The 24787-nt window shown below is 45.1% G+C and overlaps 1 protein-coding gene across 2 annotated transcripts in view; it reads left to right on the top strand.

Moving 5' to 3' along the window:
• Window positions 1–24787, top strand: part of ARHGAP26 (Rho GTPase activating protein 26) — a 608947-nt gene that overhangs the window by 133811 nt on the left and 450349 nt on the right. For both annotated transcript variants that reach the window (XM_040406016.1, XM_040406026.1), the window contains exons 2-5: window positions 4311–4406; window positions 6401–6462; window positions 7694–7765; window positions 10988–11089. In XM_040406016.1, the coding sequence (XP_040261950.1) occupies window positions 4311–4406; window positions 6401–6462; window positions 7694–7765; window positions 10988–11089 (332 nt within the window). The remainder of the gene's footprint in view (window positions 1–4310; window positions 4407–6400; window positions 6463–7693; window positions 7766–10987; window positions 11090–24787) is intronic.

A 24787-nucleotide genomic window follows, 5' to 3' on the forward strand; every position in this document is an offset into this window, starting at 1 on the left:
TGACTGTGGAGGCCAGGTCATCTGGCGCAGCACCCCATCACTCTCCTTCATGGTCAAATAGCCCTTACTTTCAAAGTTTTCCCAATTTTTCGGCTGACTGACTGACCTTCATTTCTTAAAATAATGATGGCCACTCGTTTTTCTTTACTTAGCTGCTTTTTTCTTGCCATAATACAAATTCTAACAGTCTATTCAGTAGGACTATCAGCTGTGTATCCATCCACCTGACTTCTCATCAACGCAACTGATGGTCCCAACCCCATTTATAAGGCAAGAAATCCCACTTATTAAACCTGACAGGGCACACCTGTGAAGTGAAAACCATTTCAGGGGACTACCTCTTGAAGATCATAAAGAGAATGCCAAGAGTGTGCAAAGCAGTAATCAAAGCAAAAGGTGGCTACTTTGAAGAACCTAGAATATGACATATTTTCAGTTGTTTCACACTTGTTTGTTATGTATATAATTCCACATGTGTTAATTCATAGTTTTGATGCCTTCAGTGTGAATCTACAATTTTCATAGTCATGAAAATAAAGAAAACTCTTTGAATGAAAAGGTGTGTCCAAACTTTTGGTCTGTACTGTATATATCTCATTACATAAAGTGTATATATACTTTTTTTAAAATTTATTTTATTTAGATATATATTTTTTTTATGCTGACAGAATAGAAATTTTTGCCCAGCTCAAATTTTTTTTAATGTTATGGCTCCTAAAAACTATTTCAGCAAATTCCATGTTACAAAATCCAGATGCCACTCCTTCCTTTTTGTACACTGCCATGTTTCCAAACAGCAGCTTATGACCACATATGGGATGTTGCCATATTCATGAAAAAATGCCCAACAAATTGTGGGGTGATTTTTTATTTTTTTTCTCTTCTGTTACCCCTTGTAAAAACGAAACATTTTGGGGCTAAAGCAACATTTTATTGGAAATAAAATGTAATTTTTCATTTTCACAGCCAAGTGTTACAAATTATGTGAAACACTTGTTGGGTCAAAGCACTCAATCAGTTTCTTGAAGGGTGTAGTTTCCAGAATAGGGTCACTTTTTGGAGGTTTCCCTTGTGACATCCCACCAAAAACCATACCAGCAAAATCTGCCCTCCAAATACTATATTGTGCTCCTTTCCTCCTGAGCCTCGTCATGTGCCCATGAAAAAAATATACAACCACATATTGGGGTGTTTCTGTAAACTGCAGAATCGGGGTAATAAATAGATGTTCTGTTTCGTGCTTCCGTTGTGCAAAAAAAATAGAACTTGTTCTATCTTTTTGCGGAACGGACGGATCGCGGACCCCTTTCAAGTTAATGGGTCCTTGATCCGCATGCGGCTGCCCCATGGTTTATGCCCATATATGCACGGAGCCCTTACGTTCATGGGCAGAGGCCTTACTCTGAGTGGTGCATCAGAGCATTTCCTTCCTCCGATGCTCCTTCTTGCCTTGCATTGCACAACACAAGGTCTGTTTGTTTACTGCCGTGACGTATTGTACTTCACATCACTATGCTAGGCACCGGAGCAGATGTGCAGTCTATACCGCTGCTCCAGTGCTCCACTCATATAGAGGAAAAGAATAAAGAACAGTTGATATCCGGGTTCACCCCTGAACCCGGACAACCCCTTTGATTAGCTATTAACTATTTTGCAATCAATCACATCTGTCTCAAAAGCAGAGAAATTCAAATTTAGAAAATTGCTTTTTTTTTCAAAATCTTCTTTGAATGTTTGATTTTTTTTTTCATACATAAAGATAAAATATATTGACTCAAATTCACCACTAACATGAAGTACGATCTGTCACGAGAAAACGGTCTCAGAATCACTTCGATAAATGAAACCGTTCCAAAGTTATTTCCACATAAAGTGACATGGCTTTTGTTGGAAGATCTTCTGTCACAACACCTTTGCTGTGTGTGACTGCACCCTTAGGCCTCTTTCACACTACAGTATGTCCATTTCAGTGTTTTGCGTTCCATTTTTAACGCATCCGTTGTTCCGTTTTTTTGGTTCCGTTGTGTTTCCGTTCCGTTTTTCCGTATGGCATATACAGTATACAGTAATTACATTGAAAAAATTGGGCTGGCCATAACATTTTCAATAGATGGTTCAGAAAAAACGGAACGGAAACGGAAGACATACGGATGCATTTCCGTATGTGTTCCGTTTTTTTTTGCGGACCTATTGACTTTAATGGAGCCACCGAACGTGATTTGCGGCCAAATATAGGACATGTTCTATCTTTCAACGGAACGGAAATACGGAAACGGAATGCATACGGAACACATTCCGTTTTTTTTGCGGAACCATTGAAAATGAATGGTTCCGTATACGGACCGCAAAAAACGGACCGCAAAACGAAAAAAAAAAAAACGGTAGTGTGAAAGAGGCCTTAGGCTACATTCACAGGTCTTTTTTAACGGCCCTCACATGACCGTTTTAAGATCAGTGGTACTGTATGGGCTTATTCACATGACCATTTATAAAAAAATTTTATTTTTTTTTACGGCCTGTGAATAATGTCCTACTTTAGGCTACATTCACACGTCCGTGGTGTGTTGCGGACCCGCAAATTGCGGGTCTGCAACACACCAGCCCGTCACCCCCATAGAAATGCCTATTCTTGTCCGCAAGCTGCGGACAAGAATAGGACATGCTCTATCTTTTTGCGGAGCTGCGGACCCAAAATCGGGGCCGCGCTCCGCAATTGTGGCTGCAGACAGCACACTGAGTGCTGTCCGCATCCATTCCGTCCCCATAGAGAATGAATGGGTCCTCACCCGTTCCTCAAATTGCGGAAAGGATGCGGACCCATTTTGCGGACGTGTGAATGGAGCCTATTCACATACCGACAGCTGCCATACAATTGGGTGGTTTTTAACAGGAGTTTTGGGGGTATAAAAAGCATCAGTGAATAAAACGGTCATTCCATGGATCCGCAAAACACGGAAAGCGGCAATGTGCGTTCCGCATTTTGCGGACCGCACATTGCCGGCACTAATAGAAGATGCCTGTTCTTGTCCGCAATTGCGGACAAGAATAGGACATGTTCTATTTTTTTGCGGAACAGAAGTGCGGATCCGCACTCATAGGAATGAATGGATCCGCAATTCTGTTCCGCAAAATGCGGAACTAAATTGCGGACGTGTGAATGGAGCCTAAGGCTACATGTACACGACCGTGTGCAAATTGCGGATCCGCAAAAAAAAAAAAAACGTTCCGTATGGCATCCGTTTTTTTTTTTGGGCGGATTCGTTTTGTAATAATGCCTATCCTTGTCTGCAAACTAGAAAAAAATAGGACATGCACTATTTATTTATTTTTTTTTGCGGGGCAACGGAACAGACATACTGATGCGGACAGCACACAGTGTTTTTTGCGGACCCGTTGACATGAACGGACACGGAAACAAATAGTTTGTGTGCATGTAGCCTTACTCTTATCTTTCTTGTCCTCCAGCTGCACATCTTTCCTTCTTCAGGCAGCTTGTGCCAAATGTTAATGACATAAGAACCTGTTTCCGTGCACCAAGTACAGTTCCGGTCTGTGGCTGCGTGCTTGGTCGAGAGCTCTTTTTCAGCTATCGCTCCTTCGCCTAGTTTGTTTAAACATTAGTGGCTTAATAATATCCTGAATCATATGTTTAGTGTCTGATCTGATTTTTTTTTTCTACCTTCTCTTGGTTTGAGTTCATGCCTACACTCCATCAGATTAAACTAAATCTGTTGTCCAGCCAAGCCCCCACCACATCTGGCACAGAAAACAACCACAGGCAATAATCTTATATGAAAATATAGTAGCTTACAAATTGATGACATATGAAGATAGCTTAGCCCACCTACTCTGAAGACCTTAAGCACTGGAGTGTTCCCTACCCAAAGGACTTAACCAGACTACCTCTTTAAGATATATCCGCAAGATAGGTAATAAGCGGGCCCCCCCAGTAATCTTGAGATCTGAGTTTGCTCTCTGAATAGGGAGGTAGTACGCATGTTGGTCCACCAATTCATTCATTTCTGTTGGGAGTGTTTGCTCATTCATTGGTGATCACTGGCACTTTACACAGAGCAATTATCGGGAACGAGCATTTTTTTTTTACAAACGCTCATTTCTGATAATTGGCCTGATTATAGGTCCTTCAGTCTTTCCGAGAAATGCATGGAAAATATGTTTTCATACAACTCGGTGAGGTTTATTGACTGAAAAATTAAAAGTTAAAACTGGATAAACAATAGAGATTTTGTTTCCTTTTTGTGTTGTGCTCCTCTCTATACACATGGCTGAATCCTTCTCTTCTCCTACAGCTCTGTCGTCTGCAAAAAGAAAATTTGCTGGTTCACTGAATGAATTCAAATTCCGGTGCATTGGTGATGCAGAAACTGATGATGAAATCTGCATTGGTAAGACCCTTGTGTGTTATGTCCCCCTACCCCCCTCCAATCCTTCTCCAACCCAGCTTCTGTCCATGGTGTTTATTATCTCCCCTGCTGGCCCATGCTGACCAATATTTCTTCTTGGATCACTACTGCACTGTAAGGCCCCTTTCACACGGGGGCGAGAATTCCGTGCGGGTGCAATGCGTGAGGTGAACGCATTGCACCCACACTGAATCTGGACCCATTTACTCCAATGGGGCTGTGCACTTGAGCGGTGATTTTCACGCATCACTAGTGCGTTGCGTGAAAATCGCAGGAAGCTCTATATTGCTTGAAAATCGCAGGAAGCTCTATATTGCTTGAAAATCGCAGGAAGCTCTATATTGTGTGTTTTTCACGCAATGCAGGCACCATAGAAGTGAATAGGGCTGCGTAAAAATCGCAAGCATCCGCAAGCAAGTGCGGATGTGGTGCGATTTTCACGCATGGTTGCTAGGAGACTATCGAAATGGGGACCCGATCTTTATTATTTTCCCTTATAGCATGGTTATAAGAGAAAATAATAGCATTCTTAATACAGAATGCTAAGTACATTAGGGATGGAGGGGTTAAAAAAAAATATATAAAAAATTAAACTCTCCTCATCCACTTGTTCGCGCAGCCTGGCTTGTCGTCTTCTTCTTTGAGGACCTGGGAGGAAAAAAGAGACCATGTGATGAGCGCAGTGACATCACCAAAGGTCCGTTTCCTCCCAGGTCCTCAAAGAAGAAGAAAGAAGAGCCGGGCTGCATGAACAAGTGGATGAGGTGAGTTTAATTTTTCTTTTTTCTTTTTTAACCCCTCCATCCCTAATTTACTTAGCATTCTGTATTAAGAATGCCATGGAAAATAATAAAATCTACAGAACACCGATCCCAAACCCGAACTTCTGTGAAGAAGTCCGGGTTTGGGTCTGGGTACCAAACATGCTGATTTTTCTCACGCGCGTGCATCAAAACGCTTTGCACTCGTGCGGAAAAATTGCGCATTTTCCCGCAACGAACCCACATCTTGTCCGTCCCTCACACGCGACGCCTGTGTGAATGAGGCCTAAGGGCTCTTTCACACGAGTGGATGCTGTGCGTGTAATCCGCTGCGTGAAAGACAGCCAAGCCGTGCTCTGGACAGCAGAGACACGGAGCAGTAACATGATTGATAATGCTCCGTGCCTCTCTGTGACGTTTTTAGTACAAAATCACAGTGAGATTAAGTTGTCAATGTGATTTTGTAGTAAAAAGATCACAGAGAGGCACGGAGCATTATCAATCATGTTAATGCTCCAATTCTCTGCTGTCCGGAGCACGGCTTGCGGTCTTTAACGCAGCGGATGACACGCACGGCATCCGCTCATGTGAAAGAGCCCTAATTCTCAGATTGTAAATGGGATTTTGAGTGGCCTCTCCCAGTTTTCCACAAACATGCTTTGCTTATGCTCTGTGTAATAATTCTTTTTGGAACATACATTTATGTATGTGCAGCAGACTACTCTTTCCAATACCATTTTCTATGGGACAGATGGAGTGCTGTCTATTTCGGCCTCTTAGAAGTGAATAGAAGGTTGGACTGACATGTGATTCAGAGAGGGGACTCTGGTACCCCTCAGCTTTTGGATAGGTGATAAATACTTTTTATTGGATGACCCCTTTAATGATTTGTGCCTGTTTTATATATATTTTTCTAATATATTGATGCCCCTACCCCACATAAAGTCTTTAATGAATGTGTATTAAAATGCATGAGTGGAGGGTGAACCTCTCTGATGGAACTCAATGAGCCAATGGGTGCCATTACACATGTTCATCATTAAACTGAAGGCTGACGTCTACCCTGCATGTACAGGGTTAAACACCTTTTTGCTGTGATAGTAGACTGTGTAGGAAGTGAGGAGTAGTAGTAGTGAGTGTGCTGACACGTCCAGGAAGCTATCAGTACTGCTGCTGAACACTGTATTGTTCTTATTTCCTCCCTTGACTTTTCAGCCAGGTCTCTGCAGGAATTTGCTGCTGTATTGGGGAATCTTGAAGATGAACGGATGCGGATGGTAAGTTGTGACATAAGGCATTGTCCAAGAGGATGAAAACTCATGTTTTTAGCAGATGTTCGTCCTGCAGTGTGTAAAAATGACGTGCCAAATTATGGGGGTAACAGAGGGAAGGGCCCCATCCCATTAGCCAGAGATGAGAAGACATAAAAAAGTGGCATGGGGAGAGGGGGGGGCAAGCACATCAGTCATTTCCACACCTGTCTAAAAGTACAGTACAGCACAGTACTATACATTGACTATTGTTCAGGGTCCCAGCATCAGGACCTCTCTCCCTTGCCTGAATTAGCTGTACTACAGGGAGCCTGTAACCTGCTGACACAGACAAGGTTGTGCAGAATCATGGTCCACCAACTCCTTGGAAAAGGCAATCTACAGATTAGTGGCTTAAAGCCACCACAAGGAATTAGTCTTGCCTTTTAGATGCATGATGCAGAAAGCAAGGGTAAAGCTGTCCTGCCTGTTATTAGTGTCTACAGTGCTGACCATGGAGCTCCAAGTATTTGTACTCTGCTTTTTTCATCGTTTGCTGAAGATCTTTACACCCTAACCTAAGTCTAGAGAAGCATCTGCCCCCATGACCCCTAGTTCATCTCACATAGAAGCAAAACATTTAGCTAGGAAGTGGTGATTAATATCGGCAGATCTGTATGTTCCAGCTATAGTTGGACAAGAACATACATGAGCTGTCCTGCACATGGTACTTTTATGGGCCCCTCTGCACTCCATGTGCCGCTGCATGCTGCCTCTATGCAGAGGCGTATATTGGAGCATGACATTTTTTTTTCACAACTGGTTACCAAAGTTCCTAATGGGAGATTTCTGCTTATTCATGTACTGCTTCAGGACCTTTTTAGTACAAAGTTTTTTTTTTTTTTTTTCATGGTTTCATTCCAGTAGCCATTTCTCCTGACATGTTTGCTTTATTAACTACTTGCATTCCCTTTGATATATCAGTTATGGACCACCTATCTAGGTCCAGAATGACTCTGTTGTGCCATCCCTTATTATTCCTACTAGAAGTTTATGAATGAGTTACCTGCAGTCTGCAATAAGACTGCGTGACAAAAGGGTTCTCTTTGAAGAGATTTTTCTTGAATTTTTCTGCAAAATTAAATCGAATAAGGAAATGAAGCCAAACGTATGCTGTGACATTCTGCTTTCCAATTCTGCATTTTGATTTGTTTGGGGAAATAAAAGCTCCTAACAGTCTTTATATATATATTTGCAGATTGAAAATGCTGGAGAAGTTCTCATTACTCCCCTTGAAAAATTTAGAAAGGAACAGATTGGTGCAGCAAAGGTACTGTGGTTTGTGTAAAAGAGCTAGTGGCTTTTTGTGATATATTGGGTTTATAAATGTTAATGTGGTTCCATACCGTATGCTATATCCTAACAGGCAGAACATGATGAATATTTTTATGTACAGCCAGTCCGTTTGTCCGCTGAACTTCTCTCTAGACATTGTGTTTCAGCCTTTTGCTTAAAAGGGTTGTCTAAATTCTGAAAAAAATAAAGCACTCTAAATCTGATGTCTGCAATATATACATAAAATAAGCAAGTATGAGGCCAAAAATATATATCTTTACTACTTTACCTAGTTCTGTTCTGGCCCTTTGTTGACGTGCAGTTGCAGAGCTGTGGGGGGTGGGGGTGTAACAACAATCTCTGGGGTTTTCCTCTTGAATATTTGTGGGTGTCAACAAAGACTGTCTTTCCCCTTCCCCTGCTCTGCAAAGGGAGTGAATAAAAATGCTGTGCCGCCTGAAGTCTGACTGCTCGTGTTTTATGTGTAGGACTACAAGTCCCAGGTGTAGAGTACAATGACATTGCTGATACACACAGGATCTTCCCCTACCTGTTCTCGTGCAATGCTCTACAGATACTTCCTCATAGCCAGCAGATGAGTACAGAGAAGGGAAGATCCTGTGCACAGCATTTAGCTCCTCACTGCCCTGAGAAGAGAAAACCCTGCAGCTTCTCAGCACCTGAGACAGAGCCTCCAACCCGGAGTCTGCTGCTGATAGTAGAAGGGGTTAAACTTTGCAGAAGAATCCAGTGGGAGGGGAAACATAGAGCAGACAGCTCAGCCAGTACAGGGGGCGTGGCTAGTCACTCCAACCAGCACAGCCTGAGAGAGGTCTGCCTCTGTGCACGGATCATCATCAGGGCAGAGAAAGAAGCGGACATCACAGGTCATGTGACGCTCAGCTAACTAGAACAGGGCCATTGTAGATGACATAAGTGAATTGAAAATCCCTTACATTTGCTTGGTTAGAAACATACAAAGAACAAAAAAATAACTTGGACAACCCCTTTGAAGGGAACCTGTGTAAAAAAATTGATTTAACACATATGCAAATTAACCTGAGATGAGTCCTGTCCCTGATTCATCTTAGCGCTGCGAGTCTGCATCGCAGCTCCCGGCCTGAATTCCCAGTGCTGCTGGGGGTCGCATAGCACTATATTGATTTATGATGCTATGTAACCCTTACAGTTCTGCAATGTATTGGATAACACTGGCATAATGCTGCCAGTATGTGATGTTAAAAAAAAAAAATAATATATATATATATATATATATATATATATATATATATATATGCTAATGAGTTTGCAAGTGCCCAGGGGCGTTTCCCATTGCTCCAAGTGCTGATGCCCTCCAGTTGTTGATAGCTTATCCCAGGTCTCACTGTAAAACAGCCTAGTGTCTTATGTCACCATCTCTTCTCCCTGAAATCCCATGCCAGCTTACTTCACCGCTGGACCCATGCACCGTACACTACCCGCTGTGAGCTCGCTGCGCATGCCTGGGCCTGGCAGTGAACTAAGCTGGCGCAGGATTTCAGCGGGCAGAGCAGAGACAGCGATGTAAGGACACTCTGCTGTCTTACAGTGAGACACATGAGAAGCCTTCGATGACGGTCTCTAGAGGGTATGGGCACTTGCAGCAATGGGAAATGTCCCTGGGCACTTGGAATTCATTAGTATATGTCATCAAACTTCATATTTTTGAACATCAGATACACAGAAAAAGAAAATAAAGGTCCAATTTGTTAACTCTTTATATCAAGTACTGGGCAACAATGGCAGTTTAATATGCGTAAAGTAGCTGACACACTGCCTTAAAAAAATGTGATCTTTTGGATGCATACTTATTACATGCTTTGTGTGCCATTACTGCTTGTAAATGTTTAATTAGTACAAAATCTGGTAAATGCATGTGGCTTTTTCAGGGCAGTCAATGAAAAGTGTTCTATATAACAGCTTTATTGTAAGTAGTAAAGCTTCACATGGTAATTACTGCTGCCGTCAATCATATTTACAGGTATAGGAGTTCTCATATCTGCAGTCCTTTTCTCAAAGATACAGTGGTCCCTCAAGTTAAGACATTAAATGGCTCCAGGGCGACCATTGTAAGTTGAAACCATTGTCTCTTGAGTTTTCCAGGATGTTTTTTTTATTTTTATGATCAGGATAGGTCACCAGTATCTGGTTGGGGTCCGACACATGGGACCCCTGCTGAACAGCTGTTTCCGAAGGCACTGTCACTCCTGTGAGCGCCGCTGCCTTCTCTCAGCTCACCATGCACAGCGCCATACGTTGTATAGCAGCTGTGCTTGGTTTTGCAGCTCAGCCCCATTCACTTGTATGGGCTGAGCTGCTTCTAGGCCACGTGACACATGAACGTGTAGTCACTCGGCCTAGGAAAAGCATAGAGAAGGCTGCAGCCCTCACAGGAGCGCTGGTGCCTTCTCAGACAGCCGATAGGCAGGAGTCCAAGGTGTCGGACCCCCACCGATCAGTAAGAAAATCTCGAAAAACCCTTTTAACTCTATGGAAAACTAGTAAATGGTTCTAAAGCCTCCAAATGTCATCCCAGGATAGGAGAAAATGGAAATTTAAGAAAAATGAGATAACTAAAACAGAAAGAGCAAGACCTAAAATATAGGAATAGATGATGCAAGCTGTAAATAACTTACTGTGAAGAAGACAGGGAGTACATCAGGATCCAGAAAAATAAAGTGGAAAAGTCCTCACCTTACGTCCAAAGGAACTCATCCTAGCACATGTGCATGTAAAGAGGAGCTACTACCCAGCCAATACAGGTGTTTCACCAGAGAAATGGCCATATCCATTGGTTGGATCTGAGTCTGAGGCATTGTATTTTGAATCTAGTTTGAAGGAATAAGATGATGGCCCAGGAAAGACCATTGTAAGTTGAAAATATTGTATCCTGAGGCCATTATATTTTGAGGGACCACTTGTATGAGGTATAGCCAAATGCATGGCTCTGCTAGGTCATCTTAATAAATGGTTGACCAGATCTCTTGTTCATCTGTTAAGTTAGTGTAGACATGCCTGTGGCTGCTAATACATCATATTTGAGTCTGCATATATTAAACCTGCGAGAGACTAAACACTATGGTGGTATTAATTATATGAAGTCAACCATAGTCCAAGTACCATATGACTAGGCCTCTTTTGTGTTCTTTAACTTTGCAATTAATGTCATTACATACAGGAAGTGAAAAAGAAATATGACAAGGAGACTGAGAAATACTGCACTGTACTGGAAAAACACATGAACCTGTCCTCCAAGAAGAAGGAGGTTCATCTTCATGAGGTGAGTAGAAATTAGGCATCCCCTTCTCCCATGGCGTTTTCTTCCACCAGCTTCATATGGAAAAGAACTATTATTTCTTGTGCTAGGTAGCCTGCCTGCCTTCTATCAGTTCCTCTCATTGTATGTCTATGCGACTCTTCTGTAAATGTCAGTGCCAGTCATTTGTATACCTGGTAGACCTACTGCTGTTGTCTTTATAATACAATGTACTTTCCAGCATCATTTGTGTAAATGGGGCTTGTGTAAAATCTATTGTAAATCTTGTCACTGTATATTTTATTGTGGTATTTAATTACAAGAAAATGGAAAAATATTTTTACAGGCATACAACTGAATTGGAATTTACCCCCTATAAACCAAAGATAACAAAACATCCTGCACGATATGATAACTAAATATGCGGATGTGCATGGCTACATTTATAAAGAAAAAAAAACACGGAAAATAATTCACTAAAACAATAGATGCTAACATTATATATGGACTAAGCCCTCACTCTGATATGGTAAAATTGCATGATTTTCCTAACATATGACGTAAAGTCATGATTTTATTAAAGACACGGAGGCGAGTATTGCTTTCTCTCTCTTTACTGACCAACCAATAGGGAGGAAAGAAAAAAAAGGGGAGGGGCAATACTCGCCTCCGTGTCTTTAATAAAATCATGACTTTACGTCATATGTTAGGAAAATCATGCAATTTTATTACATGACACGGAGGCTCCTATTGATAGTTTAAAGAGGACCTTTCACCTGTATAAACTATGTGAACCGAGTATGCTGCCATATAGAGCGGCGCCCGGGGATCTCACTGCACTTACTATTATCCCCGGGCGCCGCTCCGTTCTCCCGTTATAGGCTCCGGTACCTTTTGCTTTTTAAGTTATAGTAGACGGGTCTTCCCTTGTCCTGTGGGAGTCTCCTTCTCCTAGGCTGTAGCGCTGGCCAATCGCAGCGCAAAGCTCACAGCCTGGGAGAAAAAAACCTCCCAGGCTGTGAGCTGTGAGCTGTGCGCTGCGATTGGCCAGCGCTGCAGCCTAGGAGAAGGAGACGCCCACAGGACAAGGGAAGACCCGCCTACTATAACTTAAAAAGCAAAGGTACCGGAGCCTATAACGGGAGAACGGAGCGGCGCCCGGGGATAATAGTAAGTGCAGTGAGATCCCCGGGCGCCGCTCTATATGGCAGCATACTCTGTTCACATAGTTTATACAGGTGAAAGGTCCTCTTTAAAGCTGACTTACCACAGAGGAAAAAACGTGAACAGAAGGACGAAAATAAAATTCACAAAACGTAGAAACCCGAGACCAATCTGCTAGTTTCATAATGTCTTCTAATCTCGCTCCCGCGACTGCCATGGAGGTCGCAGAAGCACCTCTCGTAGAGTGCGCAGTAAAAACCGAAGTGTCCACCCCTGCTAAGGACATAATCCACTTAACCCATCGAGCCAGAGTGATGCTAGTGACAGGCAGAAAGGGACGGCGGTATGACAGAAAAAGCTGAGGGCGCGTTGTTTCGCGATGCGAGGCAGTGCGTGACTCATACTCCCTCAGACAGATGACTGGGCAGAGGGCTGGAGCATCCGGGAAGCTGGGATAAGACACGGATTTAATGTTTGTCTTGGTGCGGCGTGTAATATTGAACACCACCCCGACCGGAGTGAAGGAGCGAGCGTCATGGTCCAAGGCTCGGACATCTGAGACTCTTACAAGAAATCAAACAGAATAAGGAGACCAACTTGGCCGAAAGCTGTTGCAAAGAAAGTTCCGCGTTAGGCGGCCAAGAAGAGAACAAGGATAATACAGAAGCCACATCCCACGTGGCTGAGAAACGGGGTCTGGGAGGACGGGAAAGACGAGCGCCTTTAAGAAGGCGGCACACCAAAGGGTGCTGACCAGCAGGGCACCCATCGAATCCCTGATGAGAGGAAGAAAAACATTGATAGTACGATATGCCTTGCCAGCCTCGAAAAGCGAAGCGAGAAATTGAAGAATCTCCGTCACAGGTGCTGAAACAGGATCCATGTGCCTAGCCAAGCACCAATCAGCCCACGACTTCCAGGCTGCCCGATAAGCCCGTCTAGTACCGGGGGCCCATGCGTCCTCCAGGAGGCGTCTAGTAGATTCCGAAACTCCTGCGACGTTCCAGGGTTCCCTGAGATCCTGCAGGCTAGGAGTTGGAGGGTTTCTTCTAAGACGAGAGGATGTTGCAGACCTGACTGGTCTAACAAGAGATCTGGAAAAACTGGAAGAAGGAGAGGGCACTGGATCAGGCATTCCATCAGCTGAGGAAACCATGACTGGGAGTTCCAAAAAGGAACCACCAGGACTAGTTCGGCCTCCTGTTGGCGGACCTGGGCTAGCACTCGGTGAATCAGAGCAAATGGGGGGAAGGCATACATGAGGTTGTTGGACCAGTTCTGTTGAAAGGCGTCGGTGGCTTCCGCGTCTGGATCCGGGCGCCAGCTGAAGAATCTGGGAAGTTGGGTATTCAAACTGGATGTGAATAGATCTATACAGCAGGGACCCCATCGGGAGGATATGGATGAGAAGACCGTCGTGTCCAATCACCAATTGCTGGAGTCGGAGAGAAAACGAGAGCTCAAGTCCGCGTGCGTATTGTAAAGGCCGGGAAGATACTCCGCAACAACGGTGATCTCCCTGGACAGACAAAGTCCAGAAGTCTCGAGCCAGATGGGACAATGCGGTCGAGTGCGTGCCGCCCATGGCGTTGACGTATCGTACTGCAGAAATGTTGTCCATCCTTAATCTGATGCAGGTGCTGGTCAGTCCGTTCGCAAAACTGTTCACTCCGTCACAATAGGCGCTCCATCCCAGCAGGCTGGCGTCCGATTCTATTGTGAAGTCCAGACGCGGGCTGAAAATAGCTTTGCTATTCCAAACTTCTAAGTTCCGGATCCACCATCTTAGCTCGTCCCTGGACTCCTCGTCTAATGTGATCAGGTCTGCGTATGATGCACCACCGCGAAGGTGAGATATCTTGAGGTGTTGCATGGCACGATAATGTGGGGTGCTGGAAAAACTGCCTGGATAGAGAGGAGGCCTATGATGCGGGCCAGGTGACGTAAGGATACTTGTGGAAGGGATAACGTCTGGCGGAGTTCCTTGCGGATGGCCCGGACCTTGGATGACTGTAGGCTGAGGGTTTCAGTCGTTGAATTGATTGTGAAGCCTAAAAACTCCATGGATTGGGAAGGAGTAAGGCAGGATTTCTCCAGGTTGAGGAGAAACCCGAGGTGGGACAACAGGTCCATTGTCCAGGATAAATGTGTGAGTAGGGTAGGACTGTCCTGGGCCATGAGGAGGATATTGTCTCCGGGCGCAAGGCAGGATACGACCGGGCGCAATAACTTGGTGAAGCACCAAGGAGCTGAGGAGAACCCGAAAGGGAGGCAGGTGAACCGCCACATCTTCATGTTCCATTGGAAACAAAGCAGGTTCCTGGACGTCTCGGAAACCGGTACTGTTAAATAGGCATCCTTCAGGTCTAGTTTGACCAACCAATCTCCGTGGAGGAGCATGTCTCTGAGGAGGTGGATGCCCTCCATCTTGAAGTGGCAATAACGGACAAATGCGTTCAGTGCCCGAAGGTTGATCACTGGACGCATCTGGCCTCCTTTTTTGGCCACCAGAAACATGTTGCTGATAATGCAATCGGAGGGGTCTGGGGCCGGTTCTATCGTGCCCTTCAGAAAAAGTTCCTTCAACTCCCTGTGCAAAAGAAGTTGTTTCGGGGCAGGGAGGACAATGGGATGCGGCGGTGGAATGAAACTCGGAGGAACCACCAATTCTATGTGAAACCCCCGTACGTTAGTGAGGATCCATGGGTCGGCAGTGATGGCTGACCAAGGGTGGGAAAAGAGACGGAGTCTGCCCCCTACCCAAACAGTCGAAGAAGATAAAGGGTTTGGTAGACCTACCGAATGGGCGTCTGGATCCGCGGGACTGCCAAGAAGCACCACGGGTGGGGAAGAAGGCGGGAGGCTGGCGGAATTCTTGGTTGGAGGATCTGAATGAAACGGAGCCTCGACCCGAACCACGGGTCTGGAAAGATGACCGGCCGGACAGACGGCCCCTAGCACTGCCGACCCTGGTGGAGACCCGTCCATGGAAAACCCGTCTTATTGACGATTGGGCTTTATCCAGTGCCGTGAAGGCACCAACAAAATGGGACAAATCTTTAATAAGAGTCTCCAAAGAGGAGACCCTGGGCATCTTTGCCCGCCTCAGTTAAGGCCAGATTGGAAAGCTTCGGTTCTATCTTGAACAGAATGGCTTTCCTTCTCTCAATGGAGAGGGAGGTATTTGCGTTACGAGTGAGAGACAGAGCACGCTGTGCCCATCCCCGGAGTTCTTCCGGATCTACCTGAGTGTTCTGGGTTCTGGCGGATTCCGCCATCTCGAAAATCTTAGTAAGGGGGGGCCTAGGACATCCAGCAATTTATCCTGGCAGGCCTTTAGTGCTGACTCAAGACCCTTACGGGGGTTCCACCCAGACTTGGCCAGAAATTGGATCATTTTAGGATCCACAACAGGTGTGTCACAGACCTTGTTAGGGACAACAAATCTAGGGCACTCAGCCCTCAATTTGTTCCTAGCCTCCTTGCTAAGGGGCTGGCGTACCCTTGACTCCAAATATTTGGCAATGTGGTCCGATGGGAGACACTCCGCGGACCTCGGATGATTGAGTGCATCCGGGTCGAACAGCGGCTCTCCAGAGGAGTCTAGTATAACATCTAGTGGGGACATCCGAAGGGACCTTGGGGTTGGAAAGGGGGGGGGTTAGGAACTGACGATGGCCCGGGAGGGTCCACCTCCAATAGTTCCACTTCCTCCTGCTATGAACCAATGTCAGGTTCTGACTGCGCCTCCTCTTCAGATCCGAGTTCGGACTGTGTATCATATTGCGCTCTGGCGCATTTCCATGGCCTCACCTTTTCTGCCTGGCGGGCATAGGCTCTTTTGCGCGAACGCAGTGCGCTCTCTTGGGTGGCAAGCATCAGACCAGTCTTAGTGGTTCTGGAGGCTGGAGGATCAGCGTTAGCTGTCCGTGAGGTCAAGGGTCTAGGGCGGCTACTGGGTCCGGATGAAGATGAGTGTGCCATAAGGACCTCAGAGAGAGACTGCGAAATAGCAGTGGACATGGAGCCCATGGCGGCATGGATAGCCACTGCCACAGAGCGTTGGATTGCCAAAGCCTGCGTCTCATCAGAATTGGAGCCTGCAACCTGGGCATGGGGGGGGGGGGGTCACTTCCATGTCCTCAGGAATGCGGTTAATGGGGAGGCTGTCTTCTGACATTTATATTTCTCAGTGTAGGGGTAAGCAAAACTACCTATGTCTACTATCTACTGTGGCCACTGAAGGGGGAGAACCAGGCGGTAGAAAAAGTAGGTATTAATACCAGAGGACCGATCAGGGCTGACAGGTTTAACGGAGCATCCGGAGTATACTGCGAGCATGCGCGAAATCACACGCCGCTGTGAAGAGATAGACGGAACTTTGTGGAAGCCGCGCCCGAAGTCTCGCGAGACTTCGGGAGGGACGAGCTGAAGACGAAGCGGGAAGGAGAGGTCCCGCTTCAGGTGTGGGGAAGAAGAAGACGGCGGCCGAAATCGCGCGAGATTTCGGCCGCCGACAAGGGTACCAGGAGAACACTGGTGAGTGCGCAGGGGAGCGGCACAAGAACCGGAGGCAGAAGTCAAAATAGCAAGTAGAAATAAGGGATAAGAAGGGACAGACAGAATCAGGAAAGCGACTACTGAAAAACAAGTGTGGGAAAACCAAACAACTTAAGGGAAACCAGAAAAGGGGAAAAAACCGAGTATTGAATCTAAATATATACTATAAATAAATCATACACTGCTCAAAAAAATAAAGGAAACACAAAAATAACACATCCTAGATCTGAGTTAATTAAATATTCTTCTGAAATACTTTGTTCTTTACATAGTTGAATGTGCTGACAACAAAATCATACAAAAATAAAAAAATGTAAATCAAATTTTTCAACCCATGGAGGTCTGGATTTGGAGTCACACTCAAAATTAAAGTGGAAAAACACACTACAGGCTGATCCAACTTTGATGTAATGTCCTTAAAACAAGTCAAAATGAGGCTCAGTAGTGTGTGTGGCCTCCACGTGCCTGTATGACCTCCCTACAACGCCTGTGCATGCTCCTGATGAGGTGGAGGACGGTCTCCTGAGAGATCTCCTCCCAGACCTGGACTAAAGCATCTGCCAACTCCTGGACAGTCTGTGGTGCAACGTGACGTTGGTGGATAGAGCGAGACATGATGTCCCAGATGTGCTTAATTGGATTCAGGTCTGGGGAACGGGCGGGCCAGTCCATAGCATCAATGCCTTCGTCTTGCAGGAACTGCTGACACACTCCAGCCACATGAGGTCTAGCATTGTCTTGCATTAGGAGGAACCCAGGGCCAACCGCACCAGCATATGGTCTCACAAGGGGTCTGAGGATCTCATCTCGGTACCTAATGGCAGTCAGGCTACCTCTGGCAAGCACATGGAGGGCTGTGCGGCCCTCCAAAGAAATGCCACCCCACACCATTACTGACCCAAACCGGTCATGCTGGAGGATGTTGCAGGCAGCAGAACGTTCTCCACGGCGTCTCCAGACTCTGTCACGTCTGTCACATGTGCTCAGTGTGAACCTGCTTTCATCTGTGAAGAGCACAGGGCGCCAGTGGCGAATTTGCCAATCTTGGTGTTCTCTGGCAAATGCCAAACGTCCTGCACGGTGTTGGGCTGTAAGCACAACCCCCACCTGTGGACGTCGGGTCCTCATATCACCCTCATGGAGTCTGTTTCTGACCGTTTGAGCAGACACATGCACATTTGTGGCCTGCTGGAGGTCATTTTGCAGGGCTCTGGCAGTGCTCCTCCTGTTCCTCCTTGCACAAAGGCGGAGGTAGCAATCCTGCTGCTGGGTTGTTGCCCTCCTACGGCCTCCTCCACGTCTCCTGATGTACTGGCCTGTCTCCTGGTAGCGCCTCCATGCTCTGGACACTACAGCAAACCTTCTTGCCACAGCTCGCATTGATGTGCCATCCTGGATAAGCTGCACTACCTGAGCCACTTGTGTGGGTTGTAGACTCTGTCTCATGCTACCACTAGAGTGAAAGCACCGACAGCATTCAAAAGCAGGGTGGATAAAAATCAATGATTAAAAAAAATCAAAAAAATCGGATTTTTTTGATTTAAATCAGATTTTTTTTATATAAAATGGTTTTTGAGGAAAATATATTACCATCCAAAGGTTATTCCATCATGAAATAAAGATTCATTTTTTAATTATGTAGAATAAGGCTGTACGTAGACTCCCATATTGTTGAATGGATTAGGCAGTGGCTGATGGACAGACAACAGAGGGTTGTAGTCAATGGAGTATATTCAGACCAAGGTCTTGTTACCAGTGGGGTACCTCAGGGATCTGTTCTGGGACCCATATTGTTTATTATCTTTATCAGCGAAATTGCAGAAGGCCTTGATGGTAAGGTGTGTCTTTTTGCTGATGACACAAAGATTTGTAACAGGGTTGATGTTCCTGGAGGGATACACCAAAAGTGAAAAGGATTTAGGAAAACTAGAGGAATGGTCAGAAATCTGGCAACTAAAATTTAATGTTGATAAGTGCAAGATAATGCACCTGGGGTGTAAAAACCCAAGAGCAGAATATAAAATCAGTGATACAGTCCTAACCTCAGTATCTGAGGAAAGGGATTTGGGGGTCATTATTTCAGAAGACTTAAAGGTAGGCAGACCATGTCACAGAGCAGCAGGAAATGCTAGCAGAATGCTTGGGTGTATAGGGAGAGGCATTACCAGTAGACAGAGGGAGGTGCTCATGCCGCTCTACAAAGCACTAGTGAGACCTCATCTGGAGTATTGTGCGCAGTACTGGAGACCATATCTCCAGAAGGATATTGATACTTTGGAGAGAGTTCAGAGAAGAGCTACGAAACTGGTACATGGATTGCAAGATAAAACTTACCAGGAAAGATTAAAGGACCTTAACATGTATAGCTTGGAAGAAAGACGAGACAGAGGTGATATGATAGAAACTTTTAAATACATAAAGGGAATCAACAAGGTAAAAGAGGAGAGAATATTTAAAAGAAGAAAAACTGCTACAAGAGGACATAGTTTTAAATTAGAGGGGCAAAGGTTTAAAAGTAATATCAGGAAGTATTACTTTACTGAGAGAGTAGTGGATGCATGGAATAGCCTTCCTGCAGAAGTGGTAGCTGCAAATACAGTGGAGGAGTTTAAGCATGCATGGGATAGGCATAAGGCCATCCTGCATATAAGATAGGGCCGGGGGCTATCCATAGTACTCAGTATATTGGGCAGACTAGATGGGCCAAATGGGTCTTATTGTCACGACTGTGACTGATCCAGACAGGTCTGGGAGGAGAAGGTCGCAGCGACTTGCTACTCGCGATAGCTTGTGAGTTTGCTCCATGGTTCAGGGTATGTCATCCGGGTTTTGCCTTGTGAATCTTTTTGTCCTGACTGGGAGTTTGTAGGCATCCTTCTCAGGTGAGTCCTGTCTGCCACTCACAGCTACTATATTAGTTTCAGTTTCACTTGCAGTCATTGCCAGATATAGTCCTTACTTCCAGTTCTATTCTGACCTTTGAAGGAGATCGTTTGATGGTGTTGCTGTGGAGCTCTTGTCCGGCGTGGATTGTAGTGATTGGGATCGCCTTCTCTGCTCGTGACTGGATAAGTCTATCTCTGCTATAGTTTGTTTGTTGCTGTCTTCCCCTGCTGTTCTCCTAGACATGAGTGATGGTGACTAGTGCTCCCATCGGCCTTTCCCCACATTAGGCTTGTTAGGGTGACTGAGGGTTTAGGCATACTGCTCGCCGCACGGGTTCACACCCCGTCTAGGATATCAGGGCAGACAGGTGCCAGCTTAGGGTTAGTCAGGGGTGGCCATACTATTCCCATCCGTAGATAAGGGTCCCCCTTCCCCTCCGTCTGGTGCGACACGACTGCTGCTGGGATAGCGGTCGTGACACTTATCTGCCGACACATTCTATGTTTCTATATGTGTAATTTTTTTGGTAAATAAATTCCATTAATCCATTCACAATGTCAATGTTTTTGTAAGATTATTGGGCAGTTTCTCTGCCTACAAGATATTATCACAGATGCTTGGTTTACTTTTGCAGTTCTCAAAACTGAATTTGACTCAGCAGAGATCACATGCCTCTTCTTCACAGCAAAAATGTTATAACATGAACAGAGTTGAGAAAAATACCTTAATCCTAACTTCTACAAACCTATGAATGCAGAATCAACCTAATCAAACTAATATGAAAAGTTGTTTAAATCTTCATCTACTTGCATATTATAAGTTATACCAGCAAGAATTAGTCTTTATGTAGAAAACTATGATTTAAATCATGCCTTACTGACTAGTGATTTAAATCGTGATTTAAATCGTGATTTAAATCATTTTGATTTAGATCAAATCCACCCTGTTCAAAAGTGACCAAAACATCAGCCAGGAAGCATAGAAAATGAGAAGTGGTCTGTGGTCACCACCTGCAGAACCACTCCTTTATTGGGGCTGTCTTGCTAATTGCCTATAATTTCCACCTGTTGTCTATCCCATTTGTACAACAGCATGTGAAATTGATTGTCACTCAGTGTTGCTTCCTAAGTGGACAGTTTGATTTCACAGAAGTGTGATTGACTTGGAGTTACATTGTGTTGTTTAAGTGTTCCCTTTATTTTTTTGAGTAGTGTATATATACCAAAATTAGATAGAACAGTATAATACTCTAAATCACTACTGAATATGAAGACCACAATAAGTACCTATCTGAGTGGTCAGCAGCAAAGAAAGGGGGGGAATCTATGCAAAGCAGGACTATTATATTGGTCTTATGTGGGAGGGTCTTGTTACCATGGTTACTTTTTTTGTTTTCTTTGCTGCTATTGGTTGGTTAGTAAAGAAAGAGAAAGCAATAGGAGCCTCCGTGTCATGTAATAAAATCTGAGACTCTCAGCCAATATATTCTGATCACAACACATATGTGCCCGCCTACCCGCGCTGCACAGATCTCTGATGTGGTGATTTGCAGTGGCTTATAGGGGTATATACTAGTGACAGGACCTATTTTCTTATCAATTAAAACCAGATGGTGAAACATATATTTCTTTTTACTAATTTGTTTTTTGAGTTTGTACATTTTTTATTCTGTTTTCTCTACATTAATATGTAGGCAGCCATCTTGTCTGGGCTGCTGTTAACAGCAGTTAGATACGTGCTTTCCATAGAAGACAATGAGTCCCCCTCCAGTCTTGTGCCTATGTGAGTTTTTTCTAGACCTGCTCCGACCTGTGTAGACATCATTGTGCTGGGAGAGTTGATCGATGTGAATTCACCTATTGTGAATGGTTATCTTGTCATTTTAATCCTTACTCTAAGGCCTTATGCACACAAATGTTGTTTGGGTCCACGTCCGAGCTGCAAAAAAGAAATAGAACATGCCCTATTCTTGTCCGTATCATGGACAAGGATAGGACTGGTCTGTTGAGGACTGCCAAATGCGAAACACACACGGCCATTATCCGTTTTTTGGCGGATCCACGATTTGTGGACTGCAAAACATGGTACAGCTGTGTTCATGAAGCCTAAGGCAGGGCTTGACAAATTTCCTTGAAATCTAGGAGCCAGCTAAAAAAGTTAGGAGCCAGGCAGAGCCGCGTCATAAAGCCCCTAGTAGGTGCCCCCATAGTGCCCCCCCCCCCCACTTCTCCATAGAGCCCCCCCAATAATGCTGTATACCATGTTACATATACCGCCGCTCCATCCCCGGACCCTATTGACTATAATGGGGACGAGGGTGGAGCTCCGGCGCAGCACGGCAGTTCGCGGTGAGAGGCCGCCGGACTGAAAAGTTGGACATGCAGTACTTTTAGTCCGGCGGCCTTTCACCATGCACTGCCGTGCTGCGCCAGAGCTCTGCCCCCATTATAGTCAATGGGGACGGAGCGGTGGTCCGGCGAAACAGCGGAAGGACGGATCCGACAGGGTGAACAGCCTGCCTGATCCGTCCTGCCGCAAGTGTGAAAGTACCCTTAGTTCTATAGCTACTGAATGAGACAGAAGAAGGGATGCCTTTAACATATAGATCTCCTTGAGAAGCCAATTTGATCCTAAAGGGTTAATTCAAACTGTAATCTAAACTGTGTCATCTGTCACTTCTCTTATCTCTCTGCTCCTGTCCCTTAATCTGATCACTGCTGCAAAATCATCAGCAGACAGCCTCAGTGTAACCTGTTCTAGAGTCTGACTCACTGCTCTTTTAACTCATATAATCGAATGAGTCACTAACTAATCGGATCTTTAGATTCTTAACCTGAGACTCATTCGATTCATTTCTATTCTAACTCCCTGCACTACTCAGACGGCTCAGAGCTGCAAGTCCTTGCCTCAGCTCTGATTGGTTGGTGGGCGGGGAGGGGAGGGGCTGGCAGAAGCAGCTTCCACTCTAGGATCAGATTACACTCCTCCCGAGTCCCTCCCCTCCCTGCTGCCAGCGTCTCTGCTATTGTGTGCTGTGACGGAGCTGTTTTTCAAACGGTGCTGCCTCCGGACAGAACGGCAGCTCCGCACCCATCGCACGGGCACCTTTGAAAACGGGCTGACAAATACCCAAGCGCCAGGACTAAATTCCCGGTCGCCATGGCGACCTGGCGCCTGGGATTTGTCGAGCCCTGGCCTAAGGGTAATGAGGTGTCTTCTGAAAAGTGATCTATACAGAACAGGAAGTGTGGGCATATTATGCTCAGTGATTTTTTTTTTTTTTTTTTAATACTGATAGTGACATAGAAAAAAATAAACTCGCCAAGCATTCTAAAAAAAAGTTTCCAGATTATTTTTTTTTCCTGATGACATATTCCCTTTAACTATTATATGTGGTGAGGCGAGCTGCACATACGTCCATCCAGTTCAGCCTGTTTTCCTGCAAACTTGAGGTAGAAACCAGTTGTCCTCATTTTAGGGGAAAAATGCCTTCCCGACTCCTAAAGGCTTATTCACACAGTCAGTGATTTCCAGGGGCGGACTGGCCATAGACCCTACAGCAAAACTTCCCGGTGGGCTGATACCCAGGGGGCCAACCATGGCCTCCTCATGGCCACCAGCCAGGTACATAAAGATCTGATGCTTACAGCATTAATTAAAGGGGTTGGCCACGATAAGTATCAAAAAATCCAAAGTGCCCTAGACAATAACCAAAACTATGAAGTATTTATGTCATGTGACATGTACTGTCTGTATATCATTTTTCTAACCTGTTCACCATGACATGCCTCCCTGGAGGAGCTCCCTCAGACCGGCTGTGCGGGAGGAGCAGCTGCAAAGTGAAAGTAAAAATCCCATCATGCATTGCAGCAAGCATGTTCAGAGGAGCAGTCACATGACATCCATAGAGACGAGAGCCCCTCAGATAATATCAATAACTCAGTCATCAGTGAATTACTGCTGTACAGACATAGCAATAGGAAGTACGCCCCAGTCCCAGCAGCACACAGGAATATGATGCTAATGTATGGGAGGGAGGGGGCCCTGTTCATAAACTTGCTGTAGGGCCTAGTCCTTTCTAGTTGCACCATTTGGATTTAAGCCATGAACAGAATGAATGGAGGTGGAGATTTTATCATTTGCCTTGTTTCTTTAACCCCTTAAGGACTCAGGGCGGACCGGTACGTCCTAAGTTTAAATCACGATTGTGGCGCGGCGGGGGTTAATCGCAACAGGATGTCCGCTGAAATCATTCAGCGGGCATCCTGTCACAACGCCGGGGGGGGGGGGGGGGGGGGGGAGGAGTCCGACATGTTTCGGATTTGTGTCCAGTAGAAAAAACCTGGCCATACAGTGGTTTCACTATCACCAGGCTTACCCATATGTATAATTTTAGCTGCTGCAGTAAAAAGATTTGAAGACACGTGGGATCTAATATCGTCTAATATCTCCAGAATTGCCACAGCCAGTCCTTGGTACAAGTGCAGCACATTTTATATGGTGCTACATTACGTTTCTTTCACCGCTTCTTTCTCCGTATACGTTTCTTGTATTAATTTGTCCGTCTATCTGATTTTCTTGGTCCTTCATTTTCAGTTCAGAATGCCTAGCGCATGCGGGGCCATAGCTTTCTGATGTATGATCGCTGCTCCACTCCAGTATATGAATAATTGGGTATATGAAAAGCTAGGCAATGACTGCAAATAAACATGGTTTCATGACATTTTAGGTCTATTATTTGGACAGAAGGAATAAATCTCTGTGTGGTAGAGAAAAGATTGTATCGTGGACCCATCTCTTCTCCTCGCCACAAGAGAATGTGACATAGTCGCAGGATTTAAAGGGAACCTGTCACCTGGATTTTGGGTATAGAGCTGAGGACATGGGTTGCTAGATGCCCGCTAGCACATCCGCAATACCCAGTCCCCATAGCTCTGTGTGCTTTTATTGTGTAAAAAAAAAAAACGATTTGATACATATGCAGATTAACCTGAGATGAGTCAGAGCTTGAAAATATGACTCTTCTCTGGTCACACAAGTAAGATATGACTCTTTTATGTTAACCACTTAAGGACCACAGGTTTATACCCCCCTAGTGACCAGGCCCTTTTT

The sequence above is a fragment of the Bufo bufo genome, chromosome 1, assembly GCF_905171765.1.
Source record: "Bufo bufo chromosome 1, aBufBuf1.1, whole genome shotgun sequence".
In the NCBI taxonomy this organism is placed as follows: domain Eukaryota; kingdom Metazoa; phylum Chordata; class Amphibia; order Anura; family Bufonidae; genus Bufo; species Bufo bufo.